The sequence below is a fragment of the Oncorhynchus masou genome, chromosome 17, assembly GCF_036934945.1.
Source record: "Oncorhynchus masou masou isolate Uvic2021 chromosome 17, UVic_Omas_1.1, whole genome shotgun sequence".
NCBI lineage: Eukaryota > Metazoa > Chordata > Actinopteri > Salmoniformes > Salmonidae > Oncorhynchus > Oncorhynchus masou.
Genome location: NC_088228.1, coordinates 21,850,338 through 21,869,348, shown reverse-complemented (window position 1 = coordinate 21,869,348; position 19,011 = coordinate 21,850,338). Strand labels below are relative to the sequence as shown.

Here is a 19,011-nt window from a genome sequence, read left to right as displayed (position 1 = left end):
CCTGTTGTTAAAGATGTCAGCTGTTATCTCACCCATACTGTATATTGCAGGCTATTTAAAGTGGATAAGGTCTTTCAGCTACTGCCAGCCTCCACACATCCCCATGCCATAGACACTTCTCCACAGTCCCCCCCCCCCACACACACACATCCCCATGCCACAGACACACACACTTCTCCACAGTCCCCCCCCACACACACACACATCCCCATGCCACAGACACACACACTTCTCCACAGTCCCCCCCACACACACACACACATCCCCATGCCACAGACACACACACTTCTCCACAGTCCCCCCCCCCCACACACACACACTTCTCCACAGCCCCCCCCCCCCCCCACACACACACACACACACATCCCCATGCCACAGACACACACACTTCTCCACAGTCCCCCCCCCACACACACACATCCCCATGCCACAGACACACACACTTCTCCACAGTCCCCCCCCCCACACACACACATCCCCATGCCACAGACACACACACTTCTCCACAGTCCCCCCCCCCCACACACACATCCCCATGCCACAGACACACACACTTCTCCACAGTCCCCCCCCCCCCCACACACACACATCCCCATGCCACAGACACACACATTTCTCCACAGTCCCCCCCCCACACACACACACTTCTCCCCTATGCTCTCTTTCCCTTCCACCCTTTTTCAAACTTCAACACTAATCTGTCTTGATAAAGTTCATAGAAGCGGGTGGGATAAAGAGAGGAGAAGGAACCGTTCACAGAATAGAACTCCCCCATGATTTTGCTGCTGCGCAAAGTGCCACTCAGTCTGATTCTTGGCTTCAGTGCCCATGCAGTCAGAGCTGTGCCAGGCAGGGAGCAGGCATGAATGAGCAGTGCCATATCAACCCCCACCATCAGCCTGCTGCTTTCTGTTGAAGCATACGTCACGGAGGTCCACAGTAAGAGGCAGTTAAGGTTACGTCAGTACCAAAAGTTTCCGGGCTTCCCAACGGAAGCTGTGAAACATGTCCCCTAGACCTCCAGTGTCGTAAAAAAAATACTTAAACAAAAATAACTAGGCTTTCAAGTTGTCTGGAAAAACGTTGTATCTAAATTAACTTCTTAAAACCAATGCCATCGAAACCAGTAAAAATCAAAACATGTTTATCTTTTATCCCCTCGTTTGGGTTGTTAGAACCACATACAGTAGTTCTAAATGCATCCAGCCATGCATTTTGTAAGCATTGTCTCAATTCACTTATGTCATGCGTTATAGTTCATTAACCCGTAAAACAAAAACAATAATTTTCAAGGACTGTGTTTTAAACGATGTCATATTACTTTAAAACAAAGTTTTAATGTTTGCAGAATTATCTTTATGAGTAATATCTCAACCACTTTTGTCACCGCAAACACAGCTACAATGTAATAATTCCTGTGAGAAAATCCAGGTTCAAGTCAACCATTAGGTGAAGCTAGATTTGTGAGGGTGAGAGAGAGAGTGAATCCTGGGTTGGAGACAGAGGAGAGCCCCGTAGGTTACAGGCTGCATGGACAGTTTGGAGGAAAATTGTAAACCGGGATTTGAGGTAAAACCAGACTGTGATGCAGTCACACAGTCACACAGCCCTGAGGCCCTCCATTGGGCCGATTGAGACCCGACTTAATTCCCTTTTGATGCACTTTTCTCTCTATTCGTATTCTGACCTTCAATTTGGAACGCTGCATAGACTCAATTGTAACGCTGCATAGACTCAATTGGAACGCTGCATAGACTCAATTGTAACGCTGCATAGACTCAATTGTAACGCTGCATAGACTCAATTGTAACGCTGCATAGACTCAATTGGAACACTGCATAGACTCAATTGTAACGCTGCATAGGCTCAACTGAAACTCTGCATAGGCTCAATTGGAATGCTGAATAGGCTCAATTGGAACGCCGAATAGGCTCAATTGGAATGCTGCATAGGCTCAATTGGAACGCTGCATAGGCTCAATTGGAACGCTGCATAGGCTCAATTGGACCACTGCATAGGCTCAATTGGAACGCTGCATAGGCTCAATTGGAACGCTGCATAGGCTCAATTGGACCACTGCATAGGCTCAATTGGAACGCTGCATAGGCTCAATTGAAATGCTGTATAACTCAATTGAAACGCTGCATAGGCTCAACTGTAACGCTGCATAGGCTCAATTGGAATGCTGCATGGGCTCAATTGGAACGCTGTATAGGCTCAATTGGAATTTACATTTACATTTCTATCACGCAATTAAATGCTTCAGCGATCCAGATTTAACAGAGCCCTTCCTCCATGACCAAATCATCATTTGTATGTAAAATAACTTGGCTTGAGGTTAAAAACGTCCTCCAGTGATTTTTGAACATTTCCTCTTAAAAAATGATATCCCAAGTATAAATACAGTAAAGTACACACTAAAGGGTAAAGAAAATCTATTTTGAGGGAAATAATGTTTTTTTTTTGAGAACCGCAAACTTCAAGGAGTAGGGCATTGAAGGAGTTGGTGCTATGGGAATTTATGATGTCATCGCGAATGAAAAGGTGAAAAGGAGACTGAAGTGCCAGAAAGAAAACGATTGACTAAAGATAAGACAGCAGGTCAGGATTGTGTCCACTACTTGTGTCACAATAAGGTTGATGGAATGACTTTTGAAGACACAATCTTAAATCTTTGTTATTTGATGAGCTTCTCAACAATGTGCCCTGGAGAACTTGTGGAGGTCAGCAGGGCTATCTAACGGGACTGTGTATTTACCCAGCAGACAGATCTGTCACCAACAAGTTGTAAGATGACATAGGGAGGTGATAAAGCTGTTGAATGTGTTAATAGATGATAAAAGAAGAAAAAAACGAGTTCATTTAGAAAAGACTCCTGGAAACAGATAGGATTATTTTATTTTTTTCATTTGAATTTATTTTGTTAGTTCAATTCCTATAGAAGGTGAGGGAAAATAATGGTCACACAAGGGTTTTCTTGAGCATAGTTTTCGGAAAGTCACAGTGTTTTAGACATTGGCAAAAAGAGTAATAACACTTCAATTCATGAATTGAAGGAAAGGCGAGGATCTAAATATGGTGGACAGTGTCTGCCACACCTCTCCTTCATTTTCAAGTGAACCCTTCTCTCCAAAAAACAAAAACAAAACATAGGGTCTGTCTGAAACCCCCTCTACTCATTGTGGACAACCCCCCCCTCCCAAAAATAAAAGCAAACAAACAAAAACAACTCTGCAACAATAGATATAATTATATATAATATATATTTACTCTTTAAAAATAGAACTTCAGTCTAGTGACTAACATCTGTACAAACTACAAAAATAAAATTTGTATATAAATAATTTATATGGCATGTCATACATTTGAAATAAAACTACAACTCTATGCAGAACCCCCAACCCCTACCCTAGCACTCCTACAACTTACACCCTCGTGCATATCTGTATTGAAGAAGTGAATGAATGTCGGTTGTACTTGAAACATATAATTGTTTTTGTTTACTTCCAGAATGCACAGTAGCTACTTGATTTTTCTTTCATAACTCTATGTACAAAAGAAACCCAAGCTGACACTTAAATCTATTACATTTCCCTGCATTTAAATTGGCAGTGATGTGACCAAATGAACGACCAACTTTGATCATAATACAAAGGTAAAAATGAAATAACAACAAAATCACTGAAATGCTGGCTTGCATGAGGCCTACACAAACAGAGAGTGAGAGAGACAGGGGAAGAGCATGTGACTGCACAGACTTCCTCCATGACACAGGAAGTGGGTCTTGGAGTACTTGTCCTGTTCAAAATGCACTACCTAGTCAACAATTGCACAAGGTTGAAATAATGTCTACCACAACCCTAAAGCAGCCCAAAAAATGTCAAATATATATTTTTTCCCTTTGCATTTGATTTAAATTCCCTTTCAGAATAAGATTGGGGAAACAACCAGCATTTGTCAAACATTACCCCCTAGACCCCAGTTAAGTTGGAGGACAAGGGGGGTGACAAAGTTGACCTTACCCAATGTACAGCTTAGATAAACTCAGGAAAGAAATAAAACCCTTAACAGCTCCTTCAAGTAATAAAACATGTCGACTGCAAAATATCAACTTGACAATGAACATAATGCAACATGCCAGTGAGCTGGGACACAATGAATGACGCTCAAGAAACGTCGACCCAAAGTGACGCAAGTCAAGTTGCTGACTGCACACAGACTTACAGAGCTACAGGTTAATTGAAATGGACAAATACATGGTAATATATTAATGTGCTGTCTGAACACAGGCATTATTCTGGATGAACAGCCCATGCATTATGGTAGAAGCCAAAGTGGGAGATTCTCTTGTTTTGCTAAGTCTGTACATCATGTCACATTAGTAAATGAAGTCCATATCTGGGGATTCTAAACGCAAAATAAAAACGGTGAAATGATGCTCTCCAAACAAACACCACATATATCATATTTATGTCTCACTTTGAATATATATACTGCGTTTCTGCATTTGAAGAGGGAAGGTGTTGTGAAGGCACAATGGTTATTGTTAGAAGGAAAAAAAGATTTACTGAGCTTGTTTGTATTTGTACAGTGCAATCATAACCAACGATGGAGAATCAGAATAGATCATCATGTGTTGCAGAGCTTAATCAATAAGACGCCCTCCACCCTCAGCGTAAGAACATCTATAAATTATTTCTCAACTTAGATCGGGGGAGGGGGGTACTGCAAATAATTTCAATTTTTTGAAGTGTAGCAGCAAAAAAAAACACAAAAAAACACAATAACCTAATATCTTTAACGTCTCACTCTTCTGAACTTTTTTTTTTTTACATATAGCACATCTTCTTTATCTATACAAAGGGAGGAAAACCCCCCCAAATCATGTTATACATCCGAGTTTTACACAAGAGAATATCCAAGTTATACAGTACTCTTTTAAATAGTTGTTTCCCTCTATTTAGTATTAAAATATATATTCATAAATTTATATATTCTTAAAACGACCTTTTTTAATATCTTTAAAAATAAATCCTCGTCTGTGTGAGGTCTATGTACAGTTGAAAGTGAAAGGGCTGGGTATCGGGAGCTCCCAAGTGAGAGGCAGCCAGCCAGAGATGGATTCCAGACATAGGGGGCAGGGTGGGGTAGCAGGGTGTCTAGTAATCTTTGGCTGCCTGGATCCGTGGGCCAACTGGAACACAAGAAGGAAGAAAGAGGACAGTGAGAACCATTGTTGAACATCAGTCATAACTGCACACACAGAGACATACACAGACAGCTTATGAACAGAATGTTAATGTAAAAATGTGCTCATATAGCCTAATGTTGATCTACCATAAAATGAATAGTCCAAGTATGTAAAATGGTGTTTTAGCTTCAGCGTGAGACTCACCTTGTGCCTGGTTCACCTGATGCTGGTTCTGCACAGATTCCAGGTCTTCAACCTCCAAGGATTCACGCTTGGAAGATTGGGTAGCTTTCCCACAAGATTGTGAAGTCCTCTTAGTGTCCTCAAAACAGTCTGATTCACTGTCCACGTAGCCCTCGTGCATGTACCCATGGTAGGCCCCCGGCAAGCTGGGGTGCACAGCCACAGTCACAGAGGCTGTGGCCGTAACCATAGTAGTAACAGCACTACTGGGCATGGTACCGCCATTATAGGCCGGCATCTTAGTCCTGTTCTGATGAGGCCCTCTGTTGGTCTGAGACCTGGGACCACAGTGATTAGTCCTCTCAGGACCCTGGGTCCTGTCACTGGGTAAATGTTGCCTCCTGGGTCCCTGGTCAAATTTGTAATCATGTTTGTTATCCCACTGCGTGAGTTGAGAGCTGACCGAGGTCACCGCATTCAGAGAAGACTCATTTAAGAGATCTTTCTGAGCGGTTACGGTCGGGCCCTCTTTGAACGGTTTCACCACCTGGAAGAGCAGAACAATAATATGCATGATAGGTTACAATCACGATTTTCATTGTTAATAACAATGCAATTCACATATCATACTGTTTTTGGGCAGTATCATGTATGAAGTAGCAACTATACAGTGGCACTATCGTACCGTGAGTTTGGGGAAGCTGGGGTTCTTGCTGTCCTCCAGTAGTATATGAGAGGTAGGAGAGGTGATGTAAGGACTGCGGTCACAGTACTTATACTCCTCCCCAATTCCTGATGTGGTAGTCGTTTCCGAGTAGTACTCAGAGTCCGACGACTCTGAGAAGGCCTGTTGTCGTGGGCCCTGTGGATCGTGTCCTCCGTAGTAGCCGTGGTGGGTCATGGGAGGGGGGAGGGGCTCCGGCGATGGGGTCGGCAGGCGGCTGCCGTTGTCGGCCGGAGTGACCTCCGGGGGTGGGCCCATGAGGGAGAGCAGCACGGGCAGCAGCACCAATCCATTCAGGATCCCCAGCACGGTCAGAATAGCCAGCACCGCAAAGAAGTACCTGGAACACAACCAACACAGAAAGAACATTCAGTCACCGAGGCTCATTCTCAGCGCCACCAGCACTCAGGCACATTAGTAAACAGGTGACATGAGGACACACTGGAAGGGAGGACATTGCAGAGCTGGGGGTAGATAGAATCAGACCACCTCCCTCAAGCCCTATGTTTGCCTCTACTTTCCTCATTATTTTCATTCCCTTTCCCCCCCTTCCCCTCGATTTCCTCTCTCCTTCTGTCCGTCCCTCTTTACTACTGGCAACTTGACAAGTTGGAAGAAAATTCCTGGGCTCCATCTTCTCCCTCTGGGAGCCCTCATCTATCTACAGCACTGCCACTTCCTGAAAATATGTGTTTACATTAGCCAGCAGATCCTACACGTCAGAAATGCCAGGGCCCTCCCTCCCCTCCCTCCCCTCCCCTGTCTGACTGCAGGCTGGGGAGAAGAAACGTGCCCCTCCTGGCCTCCGAGCTGCTGCTGCCGCTGCTGCTAATGTCATTTTCCCTTTAACAACTTAATATCCAAAGTCATTGAGCTCCAATTTCAGTGTGGCGAGGGCAAGGCACCTCTATGTTTATACTGGGCTGGCCAGTGGAGCCTGCCTGCTCTTCCTGCCTGCCGAGCCGCCTGCCTACGTCAGCCAAATCACATTACACCTCATAGACACTACATGAGAGAGATAGACAAGGTCTGCTGTTTGGATGTGTCCCAGAGCTGCTATTCCTCCTATCCTGTTTTGTATTCAACGTCACTGCTGATTAGTGTGTGGAGTGGGCCACACATGATAGTAGAGATGCAGGTAGTGTACATAGAGTCCGTGTCTCTTTGTAATGAGAACAGAGAGGAAACCATATACTCAGTCTGGTATCTGAAGAGAACCAGAGTGGATGGGAAGCTGCTCTGGAAAAAAAATGGTGTTTGTGTGTTAAGGGCAGGGGGTAAATCAGATTCTCAACATGCTCCAACTAAAACAGCCTTTGATGCTCCCAATGCTGTTGAGAGCCTCGTCTTTGTCTCTCTTGGAATTGTATGGAGCTGTTGTGGTTCCTAGCTCTGCCCTAAATGGTTGCGTGGTGAATGGTACTCTATAATGGGCCACAGAGCTGTGAGGTTGCCTGGGTTTCTGTGAGCCTCTCTGTGCTCTGAGGGAGGGCTGAGGTTGCCACAAGAAAGAGCGCATGAGAAAATTAGAGAGCACTCCACTTAAACACTAACAGAAAACAGAGAGCTCAGCTCTTTTAACTGCGGCCCAGACTTAGAGGTAAGAAAAAGAGAGTGGATTATGAAAAACAAGGACAAGGATAATAGCATTCTGGAACTTTCGTTCATCTCCGCCCCGCCTCTACCACACCGGCTTCGTTCGTGTCACACCTCAGAAGGGAGGGTTATTCTTTAAGTTTGGTATAGCACTTGCCTTTATTTCACCTTGTGCAGCCTCCCATTTACTGTTCTACTATCTCTACGTCTATCTCTTTAACAAGGCAAATGGAGGCCTCTCTGTTTTACTCTGAGAATCTATCCCTCAACTTAACTTGTTATGACCAAATACTTCACCAAACATTTCAGTTCAGTCTTCTCAACCATGACCGACTTCAAAAAGACACACATGTGACTGGTCACTTCTTACGCCCCTGAAAGTAGCATCAAATGAAAACACACATACCCTCAGGAAGAGTAGAAAACCAGATGAAACAGAAACCACCATCTCGGTTCACCTCTCGTTACCGTCCAACTCAACTCGTTAGATACTCGTTAGACACAACCACTCACTATAATAACTATCCTGCATCTGGGAAAAGGCAAGAAAAAAAGTGACTTGTTTATTTTACTAAGTCAACATTCCGAAAGTGGAGCTTGATTTATTTAAGGGGTAAAAAAAAAAAGAAAAAAAAAAAGAGAGTACCTGAACTATCCACGGGCCTGGTTGGGCTAGACCTCCAGAGAAGACCTCGTGCTAGGAATTCTGTTGTTTATATAAACTGTAATCTTTTCCATTCGGAGTCAGGGGTTGGAAAGGGTGGCTCCTTTGGAGAAGGGCTGCTGAGCTCGCTGGGGTGTTTATCCACGGTACCACCACCAGGAGATGTTTACAGCAATGTATTTATGCTACTCCCCAGCTTGAGGGACGGCTCTGCTCTCCTCTGCTACATCTAAACAGGACCTCCTAGTGTGAATGCCCTCCTCGTGCTGCCTGCTCGCCCACCACCACCACAACACTTAGTTCTCCAACCAAGCATCCAAGCTCCACCACTATCCTAGAACCAGCCACCCTCCTCCTCACAACTCTCTATTCCTCATTCCCCTTTCTTCCCCACCCTGTTGTTCTTGTCCTTCTCTCATCTCTTTTTCCTTCTCTCCATTTTTGGTGGGGAAAGAAACCTTCCCAGTACCACCATGTTGCTTGACTCAAACACTTAGAGAAAGCTTGGAGCGTTTCTGCCAAAAAGCCACCCTGAGCGTATTCATATTTTCAATATGCTGCCCTGCTTTCTCAGTTAGTGATTTTTTTATGTCATGGGCCTGTTTGAGGCTGTTCTCAAGGTTGTGGTTTAGTTTCAGCTGAGGCCAGATTCAGCTGAAAACATTGCTATTTGCTTTTTTCCACTGATGCATTTTGGGAGAGAAAAAAATGACCATCCAACAGAAGCCAGAGGTCTTGGTTGGAAGTGAGGGTTGTGGTGGTGACTTCTGGTAGGGGTACAACTGACCAGTTCAAACCCTTTTTTTTATTGTGGTGCCCTATTTGGGCACAAAAGCTTTCAACCGGATGATTGGCATGTTCACAGATTCCGTATGAAAATAGTACGTGTGTTTACATGCGTGTGCTTATATGTGTGGTGTATGCATGTGTGTGTGCTCGTATGTGTGGTGTATGCGTGTGTGTGTGCTCGTATGTGTGGTGTATGCGTGGGTGTGTGCTCGTATGTGTGGTGTGTGCTCGTATGTGTGGTGTATGCATGTGTGTGTGCTCGTATGTGTGGTGTATGCGTGTGTGTGTGCTCGTATGTGTGGTGTATGCGTGTGTGTGTGCTCGTATGTGTGGTGTATGCATGTGTGTGTGCTCGTATGTGTGGTGTATGCGTGTGTGTGTGCTCGTATGTGTGGTGTATGCGTGTGTGTGTGCTCGTATGTGTGGTGTATGCGTGTGTGTGTGCTCGTATGTGTGGTGTATGCGTGTGTGTGTGTGCTCGTATGTGTGGTGTATGCATGTGTGTGTGCTCGTATGTGTGGTGTATGCATGTGTGTGTGCTCGTATGTGTGGTGTATGCATGTGTGCGAGTCACCACCACCCAGTGGGTAGTTAAACATTTACATGTTTACAAGCAGCTGTTCCACACCCTTGATGTTTTCTCCATTTGTTGTGCTATTAGGGTGGGGCCATTAGGACGCTGGGGGAGGCAGGCAGACAGCAGCACAAAGGCCTGACAGACAGGGCCAGGTGGGGGTCCACATTCCCACCTGCATGCACCCCTGACCCCCCACCCACACTGGCTCCCTCACCCAGGGGGAAACAGACAATTGTCTCCATGCATCAGCCCCCTCGGCCTACCCCTCAGCAACATAAACACAACACCACCACTTCCTCTGTAAGGCAACATATGGACTGGGGGGGAAAGGGAGAATCTGCCCTGGCAGAAGTGAAGTCTCTCACACTCACCTCAGAATGAAGTCAAACTCGGAGCCAGCCAGCATGAGGACCCCTAACAGAGTAGAGATGGCCCCGTCAATCACAGGGGCAAACATGTGCTCCAGGGCCAGCGCAGAACGCCTGTTCCTATTGCCTATGGCTGTCAGAAAGGCCTGGGGAGAAGACAGAGACAGAGGTTTAGGGTCAGGCTGTCCAGTAGAACAGACTCATGGGAAAAAAGTAGTAATTAGTGGCTACATCATCATTCCATCCCTGACAACACTTCTTATCTTCATTGACTTTGTTTTGTACCCTGCCCAAGAGAGTCAGGAAGGTTTTTTACCAGTGCGATATGGACAGTGAACTCGACGCCGATGCCCACAGAGGCGATGAGGATGACCACTGGGATGGCACTGAGCTTGATGCCGATCAGGCCCATGATACCAAACAGCTCCACCGTCATCATGGCCAGGATGAAGACCTGAGGAGAGGAACGTGGGTTGGTTAGACACTGCCTTAAACTCTGGAGTCACAATGAAACACAACCATTGAAGTGTAGTTAAACGTGTTAGAGATGAAGAGAGAGAAAGTTATGTCTTGCACCCACAACTCTCAGTGCCTATTTCCATAACACAATTAGGTAAGAGTTAGGTCTTCACCCCACATCATTTTTGACCCTACATTCGGAAGGTTTTCCCTGTCATCTGCACGGCATTGAATTACACTTAGGCCCTAGTCTCACTCTCCCTCCCTGGCTGATCCCTCTTTCCAGGTTGCTGAGATGAGTGACAATGTCAGACTCTCACCGTTCCCCTTCTACTGCTTGTCATTCCTCCTGACACAATTTCACCACTAATGTACTTCTTTAGAAAAACATAATTTTTTATAAGATAGAGAGAGAGAGAGAGGACTTTGAAAATCCTTAGCCTTGTGAACCTCTGATGTTTGCAGGGGTCCCAATTTGGTCACGGTTAAATTGGAAATGATAAAACCCTGTTTTATTGCGCGGCCACATATAGGCAGTGAAACTATAGAAGCTCCAGCTTAAAGAGGGACAATGTGACTGTGCACATGTAGGTCTGAATGGACGCCCCTCCGTGTTTGGAAGATTGTGCCGTCTGTCTTTCAGTAGGACTGACTACTTCAATAGTGAAATGAAATACATTTCAATTCCAACTGAAACTTGTGCCACACTGACTGAACCGCGCCACTACAGCCCCAACGGTCGGTCACGAGAGTCACCCTTGAGTGCGGTCGGACCGGGCGGGCGGCCCAGGGACCCTCCCCTCACGACCAGTCTGTGTGAAATGTTTCCCAGCCGCTGAGCTGACAGGCCATCTCCCCCCAGGCCTGATGGATGGGTTTAGCAGGCCAAGGTCGCGACTGGGCAGATCCGTCCTGTCCCCAATTTTTGACAAAGAGAGCTGGAGGTAAAGTCTTCAGCAGAGGCTTTGCATTTCCTTTTCTAAGACCGGCCGGGCCAGATTAGAATGACAAAGGCCTGGGGGGTGTGAGTAGCACCCCCCAGGCCAACCCGCCATGGGCCCTCCCCAGAGATGGGGCCTCCACCCTCTCTGTAGCAGGGTTATTGAGCTGTGCTGAGGGAGGGAGGCCTGGAAGGAGGAGGAGGAGGAGGAGAAAGAAGAGGAGGAGAAAGAGGAGGAGGGATGCTGAGCTGAGGGGACCTACAATGATGCCAGCGGTCCAGGGGTTGAGCAGGAGGATGGCACAGACCAGGAAGGTGCAGGCTAGCACCACGCTGACAGCCAGGAGGAACCAGTGTCGCAAGCCGATGTACTGCTCCCAGAACAGGAATGGGTAACCATTGGGGTAGTTGAGAACACCTTTACGGGTGAACTCCTCGCAGATGGCGCGCACGCTCTCGATGCTCTCGATGAAGTCGGACGCCTGCCTCAGGCCGTTCAGATAGAAAGGGAACTGAGCAAACTCCAGGGGCTCCGCGGCAGGGACTGTGACAAATGGAGGAGAGGTTAGACACTCAGGTTCTCACAGATTTACAATCTGTTGTTAGTATCAACAATACCTTTATATTGAAGGAAGAATACACATGTCCTATGCCATTATGAACTTGGATCGTGGTAGCAACTTGATTAAAAATGATTCATATGAATTTAAAGAGACGCCTACTTACTGCGCAGATTCTCTCCGGTGGTGTCATACTTGTCGTGGATCCACTCGCGAGGCTGAGGGTAGAAGTTACCCTGAGAGGCAGCATAGCCCAGAGGGTCATTGCTCACCCACACAGTCAGGTAGATATAGAAGACCTCTGGGTGAATCAGACCCTCGTCATTCATCAGACGACGAGAAGTCAGCTGGAATAGACAGACAGAGAGAGACTGGGTTTAGCATTCGCGGTAGCAGGACTATACCTTCTAACATATTGAGGGGTGATTCAACCTAACCAGGAAGTCCCATTGAGGTCAAAGCTGGGAAACGGAGTTCTATTCAACTCAGTAGGGGCATGGCACTGTAACGGTACACACCTGGTTGTAGTTGAAGGGGTCCTTCTTGGAGCCGGTCTGGATGAGCAGCTTGTAGGCCAGAACACCATCCTCGGTGCCGTTATGGTAGTTATCCCAGGTGATTCTGCCTGCCTCCCAGTCTGTATCAAAGGCAGCCTGCAGTCCTAAAGGAGAGAGAAGAAGAACACAGGACAGCACAGGGTTAGCCATCTCTGTCGGATCTACTTTTACCACTACATTCTCATGGTTATTATATCATATAACTATTGACGGGGCCACAACATACGCCGATATGTTTTGAGTACTACGCTGGGAGTTATATTTTAGAGTAGTGAAAACATGATGGTAGACTGGCACGTTTAGAATGAGTCATCAAATTAAAACAAGACATTTTACAGAGTGTTCTGAATATCAACCTCCTACAATCACACACACACATCCAAAAACAGCAGCTCTGTTCCGCATGTGTATGGGCTGAATAAACTAACCAGCAAAGCCTTTCGTGTTTTCGAAATGACAAAGTCTGGCGCTGCAGCTAAAAACCAGTTCCACACAACCTTTCTCTAATTACAGGGAGATTCTGACTAGAAAGGAAATAGCATAGTCTTTTATGCCTCCCCAGTTCTCCATCGATTGAAGAGTTCAGTTCCTCATGTTTTGGAACGGCAAATCTGGTTACCCACGGCCGACCCTCGATAGCTTAATATCCTGTACCGTAATACTTCCTCATGACTAGTCTAGGACCTCCAACAACGTTAAGCCGGAGGGAAGAGGCCAAAAAGGTCACCTTTGGCCTTCCTACGATATCATCTGCCCTCCAGCCCTGCTGGATGGTGGTGAACTTTCACCACCACAGGCTTTAACTCACCTCCCATCCACCTCCCATCCTCCACCTTTGTCAGACTAAAGATAAACATCAAACCCCAGCCTGTCACTCCAAAGGCCCTGACATCACCAAACTCTCTACCTCAAGGGCAAGAACCCACCGCAGACGGAGTTCCATTTCAGACACACACTGGCTAACATTAGAATCACTATGGGGCTTCTGGAATGAAACAAAAACAAGGTCTCCTTTAATTCAACTGTATTTACCTCTGAGCCAGTCTTGGAAATAGTGCAGCCACATCCGGGGTAGCTGCTGGTCGCTGTCCTTCACCACGTACTTGACCGAGGTGAAGGAGTTGTGCAGCTGGATGAGGAGACGCTGGGAGCGGGCGTAGTCAAAGCCGTCCATGGTCACCAGGTACATGTTGTAGAAAGAGAAGTACTTGAACTGGGCGTTGATGAAGTCGTACTCCTTGGTGTCGCGGGGCACAATGTCGGTCAGGTAGAGTCCGTCATGGACCATGGTTGTTCCGTACAGGCTGAGCCCCAGCAGAGCCACAAAGAGGACCACGACCACCACCTTGCTCTCTGGCTTTAGGAGGAGAGGAGCGTACTTGTCCCGGGCGAAGCTTGACAGGTTCCAGCGAAAGAAGGGGAGAGGAACACACTTCCTGTCCTCCTTGGACTCGTCCATCTGGGCCAGGAGGTCCCGGGTGGAGCTGGAGGGTGTGAAGAGCTGGGAGCCGTATGGGTCGGTGGGGGAAGGGGGAGCGGGGGAGGAGGCCACCAACACAGAGGGAGGGCTGGTGGAGATCTGGGAGGTGGGGGGCAGGATGGTGACTATGTGCTGGCCTGCCGCGTCACACTGGGTGAAGGCCTGGACGGTGGTGGTGATCTGGGTGCTAGTAATGATGGTGGAGCCTGTGTAGGTCGTTGTAGTCTGGGCGCCAGGCACGTGGCTGTGGGTGGTGGTGGTGGTGTTGTCGTTGGCATCGGAGAACTCCTGGGGTTGGATCTGGATGACCCGGGAGGAGCAGGGGCTGTAGAAACAACACAGGATGTCCAGACGCTTGTCCTCCCGACGGTGCAGGTCCAAACTCAGAATGGCCGGGAAGATGAGGAGCACCATGGCAAAGTTGAACACCACAATAATGGCCGCCTAGGGAAAGAGAGAGAGAGGGGGGGGGGGGGGATACTGTTTAGGAGAGGGGCCAACCCTGTTCATGACTTCGCTCCAATGCTGCCACCCAACTCCACAGCTGCCTTCTTGAGCTACACAAAAAAGGGCTCTACATTCAAGCTCTCTTGCTGTTTTAGTGCCTCGGATTCAGTCCCAGAAAGTAAAAGAAAACAAACAAAGTAAAAAAACGCTCCCTAAATCACCAGCGAAAATAGTCAACAAGCCAGGGAACTGAGGCTGCTGCTGCTTTAAAGAGTGCTGGGCTACAAAACCGAAAGGTTGCTGAATCGAATCTCAGAGCCTGCAAGTTGGAAAATAGTGCCATTCTGCCCTTGAGCAAGGCAGTTGGACATCGATTAAGACAGCCCCCCACACCTCTCTGATTCAGAAGGGTTGGGTTAAATGCGGGAAGACACGTTTTGGTTGAATGCATTCAGTTGTGCAACTGATTAGGTATCCCCCTTTCCCTCTCTGCGTGTCTGTGCAGAACCCCTCCTACCTCTCTACTCTATCACCCTGGGGCTGACATTATAGTTGGTATGGTTTCACTGCACCACAGACCACCCAGGGGGAGGTGGGTAGATCACAGAGCTAGAGGCTGACGGCCCAGTGATATACTGATCCACTCCCTCCTCTGATTATTTCCACCCTTCCCACCTGAGAGAGAGTGAGAGATAGAGAGAATGGGAGAAAGAGAGAGAGAGAGAGAGAGAATGGGAGAAAGAGAGAGAGAGAGAGAGAGAGAGAGAGAGAGAGAGAGAGAGAGAGAGCGAGAGAGAGAGCGAGAGAACAGGAGAAAGAGAGTGAGGGAGGAAGGGGGAGAGGGGAGAGAGAGAGAGAGCGAGAGAGAGAGAGCGAGAGCGAGAGAACAGGAGAAAGAGAGAGAGGGAGGAAGGGAGAGAGGGGAGAAAGAGCGAGAGAGAGAGAGAGAGAGAGAGAGAGAGAGAGAGAGAGAGAAAGAAAGGGGGAGGGAGAAAGAGAGAGAGCGGGAGAGAGTGAGATATAAAGAGTGAGAGAGTGAGATAAAGTGGGAGAGTGAGATAAAGGGTGCAGTGAGCAATAAAAGGAGGAAGAGAAAAGAACAAAGACACCCCCCCTTAATGAATGTCACTTCTAAAAAAGCATGTGGCCCAATTGTATGTGTCTCCTTCAGCGCGGATGCCTGGCACTCCTGGTTCCATGGCAGAGCTAGGCAGTGTAAACAGTGGGGCATATAGCACAGTCTAGTACCTGCAGAGAGAAGGCACGCAGTGCTGGGATGGGGACCAGGGCTGCCATGAAGAAGGCGATCATGTTGTTGATGGAGGTGAGCGCCACACTGGTGCCAGTCCTCCTCAGGCAGTCCCCCGTCCGCTCCTGCAGGGGTAAACCAAAACACAGCCAACGGTTAGTGCCAGGCCAGCCATGAATATAAGTAACTGTTGTCATTCAAACTAATATAACTAAGTATGCGTCACAAATGGCACCCTATTCCCTATATACTGCACTAATGTTGACCAGAGCCAGGATTTTGGGACAGAGACTAAGTATGAGGTTACAGTGGATCTACAGGTGATTGAACTAGGGGGCTTGGGGAGTGGAGGTAGCTAGCTTACCTTAAAGGGGATGTTGATGCCAGTCTCAGTGAAGGAGTGGGCCAGAAGGAACATGTCATCCACACCGATCCCCAGAGCCAGGAAGGGGAGAACCTGTGTGGTGGCAGCGTTAAAGGACAGGCCCAGCAGAGAGCACAGCCCCAGGCCAGCTGCCACAGACAGAGCCACCAGGAGCACACCAGCCAGCCCCACGGCCCCCTGGGACTTGGCACAGTCCCAACGGAGCATGGTCACACAGGCGTAGGCCAGCTGGAATAGGACGGGAGAGAAGAGAGAGGGTGAGGATTTGAACTTTGAACTCAGCACAGGCAAATATGCATCCGTACTGAACCACTGATATCAATGATGAACCTACAGTAGAGAGAGTCGGTTACTACTTCTTACCATGAGCAGGTAGCCTCCAGCCACCCGGATGACACTGACATCAGAGAAGGACTTCATGATGTCGTTGAGGGTGGTGGTGGAGAAAGCGTGGATCTCTGAAGTGGAGTTCTGGGGGATACTGCCATGAGCCACCTGGGGGGGGGGGGATCAAATAACTTTATTTTAAATGAGGTGAGGGTCAATAATAGAAGTCATTTATTTATATTATAAGCCAGTAGTAGTGATCTAGTTTGATCAGGGCATGCCCATAACTTACTATTTTGGGCCAACAACACACAAACAAGATATAGGTGAGCCCCTATGAAGCTTGACAAATAAGGACTACAGATACCAGAGAGCAAGGGTCAAGGGGATCAAATGAGATCACGTGGTCTCTCAAGCTACTCCATCAGCACCATGAATGGCCGACAACCTTAGGGGCACCCAACACCCTGCACTTTGTTTTTACAGTGACCCTCTCCTCATCTCCCGTTCACTCTCTCCCTCTTCTCCTCTCTTGCGAGCGGGCATTGGTGGAGGCATGACCCTCCCACTCCAGTCAGCATGCTGGGTGTCAGCTATCACAAAAACAGCTTGTTCCTATAACTGGTAGTCTGTCAGTGGCCTCCTTGGAGGACTCTGTTTACTAGGCAGTTGAGGATTGATGGAATTCAGGCAGAGGTTGCAGTCCCTGGGCCAAAGCCAGTCCTCTATGCATGTGGTGGGTAAACAGCATGACTCAAATTTAAAGGAGCAGGGAAAAACAAGCCGACCTGAGGCCAACCCAAAGAACGCTCTATGATTTGTTCTCTGACTTCTTATTTGCCGGCATATTACTCAAACGGGTCAAGACAGGTTGTTGAAAGGTGCAGGTGGCAGAGGCGGGGCGCTTGGGTCCAGAAACATAGGCTTCATACCAAATGGCATCCTATTCCCTATATAGTTTGATACTTTTGACCAGGTGTAGTGCACTAATGAGTGTGCCACGTTTGACCCAAACATACCTCTACGAACTTCCTTTGCCAGGACTCCAGGATGGCGGTGGCCTTGTCCTCGTTCCAGTTGATGTCATGGATCTCATAGTCGTCCTTAAAGTGCTCGTAGAGCTGCTTGGGGCTCATCAGGAGAAACATGGTCTGGAGGGCCTCCGCACTGCAGGAGGCAGAGAGAGAGAGAGAGACACCGTCAGACGCCTGCAGCCAAGTGAGCTCAGGCCACACAGAGGAGTCATGTTCTCCACATTCAAAACCCCCAAATAGTACAGAAAAACGTTATGAGTCCTCTTGTTAGGGGACTCCTGTCTCGGCTGTCATAGATATTACATACTCTGATTAGTGGCATATCAACCAAACGGTGGTTCTATACAGTGTGCGTGGAGAAACGGGTGGAGAATTCAGCTGTTGGCTAGTGTTTCTGAATGCAGATACAGGCTCTATTGCCTGATCGGGTGAAAGCAGGTGTCTTGATGCCTTTTTCCACAGCGAGCACAGATGGACCTGAAGGCAACTTGGCACCGATGTGAGAGTTGTGGTGTTAAAAATGTGAATGAGATTATCGTAAATCATATCATGGAAAAACCTCTGTGGCTTTAAATGACTGTATCCCTCCCTCTATATTTGCCAGGGTCGTGATCTGGGCAGAGGCCCAACACTGTCAATCCATTCACATTTGTGCTGTGGTTTTAAATTCAATTGAAATAAAAGAAATCATTCATAATACATAACAGAGGCCAGGAAATGTGTCTTACATACATAACATGTTTTACATATCCTTAGCATTAGAAATGTGTGGTAGTACACCCTTGTATATGGAATTATCTTTGGCGTCCCCTTTTTCATTCTCTGACTTAAAGGAGAGGCTGCCTTTTTCCCCCACTCCTCTCCACAACAAATCTGTCTTTAGTTTATGTGGCTGTCCATCATGTTTGATTGATCTTTCCCACACAGGGGCCAGAGGAGGAAACTGATCCTGCTTCATGCGAGGCATTCCTCGGCTGTGTGAGGTTCTTAGGAGTCAGAGGCATTCCTCGGCTGTGGGAGGTTCTTAGGAGTCAGAGGCATTCCTCGGCTGTGGGAGGTTCTTAGGAGTCAGAGGCATTCCTCGGCTTTGGGAGGTTCTTAGGAGTCAGAGGCATTCCTCGGCTGTGGGAGGTTCTTAGGAGTCAGAGGCATTCCTTGGCTGTGTGAGGTTCTTAGGAGTCAGAGGCATTCCTCGGCTGTGGGAGGTTCTTAGGAGTCAGAGGCATTCCTCGGCTGTGGGAGGTTCTTAGGAGTCAGAGGCATTCCTCGGCTGTGTGAGGTTCTTAGGAGTCAGAGGCATTCCTCGGCTGTGGGAGGTTCCTAGGAGTCAGAGGCATTCCTCGGCTGTGTGAGGTTCTTAGGAGTCAGAGGCATTCCTCGGCTGTGGGAGGTTCTTAGGAGTCAGAGGCATTCCTTGGCTGTGGGAGGTTCTTAGGAGTCAGAGGCATTCCTCGGCTGTGTGAGGTTCTTAGGAGTCAGAG

The 19,011-nt window shown here is 47.7% G+C and overlaps 1 protein-coding gene across 1 annotated transcript in view; it reads right to left on the bottom strand.

Annotated features, from left to right (window-relative positions):
• Positions 1–2,880: 2,880 nt before the first annotated feature.
• Positions 2,881–19,011, bottom strand: part of LOC135558697 (protein patched homolog 1) — a 36,792-nt gene continuing 20,661 nt past the window's right edge. The window contains exons 8-20 of the mRNA XM_064992739.1: positions 17,516–17,663; positions 16,533–16,664; positions 16,149–16,397; positions 15,784–15,909; positions 13,641–14,532; positions 12,570–12,712; positions 12,218–12,398; positions 11,755–12,035; positions 10,409–10,546; positions 10,096–10,238; positions 6,060–6,438; positions 5,396–5,921; positions 2,881–5,194 (exon numbers count right to left, since the gene is read on the bottom strand). Of these exons, the coding sequence (XP_064848811.1) occupies positions 5,160–5,194; positions 5,396–5,921; positions 6,060–6,438; positions 10,096–10,238; positions 10,409–10,546; positions 11,755–12,035; positions 12,218–12,398; positions 12,570–12,712; positions 13,641–14,532; positions 15,784–15,909; positions 16,149–16,397; positions 16,533–16,664; positions 17,516–17,663 (3,373 nt within the window). The 3' untranslated portion in view covers positions 2,881–5,159. The remainder of the gene's footprint in view (positions 5,195–5,395; positions 5,922–6,059; positions 6,439–10,095; positions 10,239–10,408; positions 10,547–11,754; positions 12,036–12,217; positions 12,399–12,569; positions 12,713–13,640; positions 14,533–15,783; positions 15,910–16,148; positions 16,398–16,532; positions 16,665–17,515; positions 17,664–19,011) is intronic.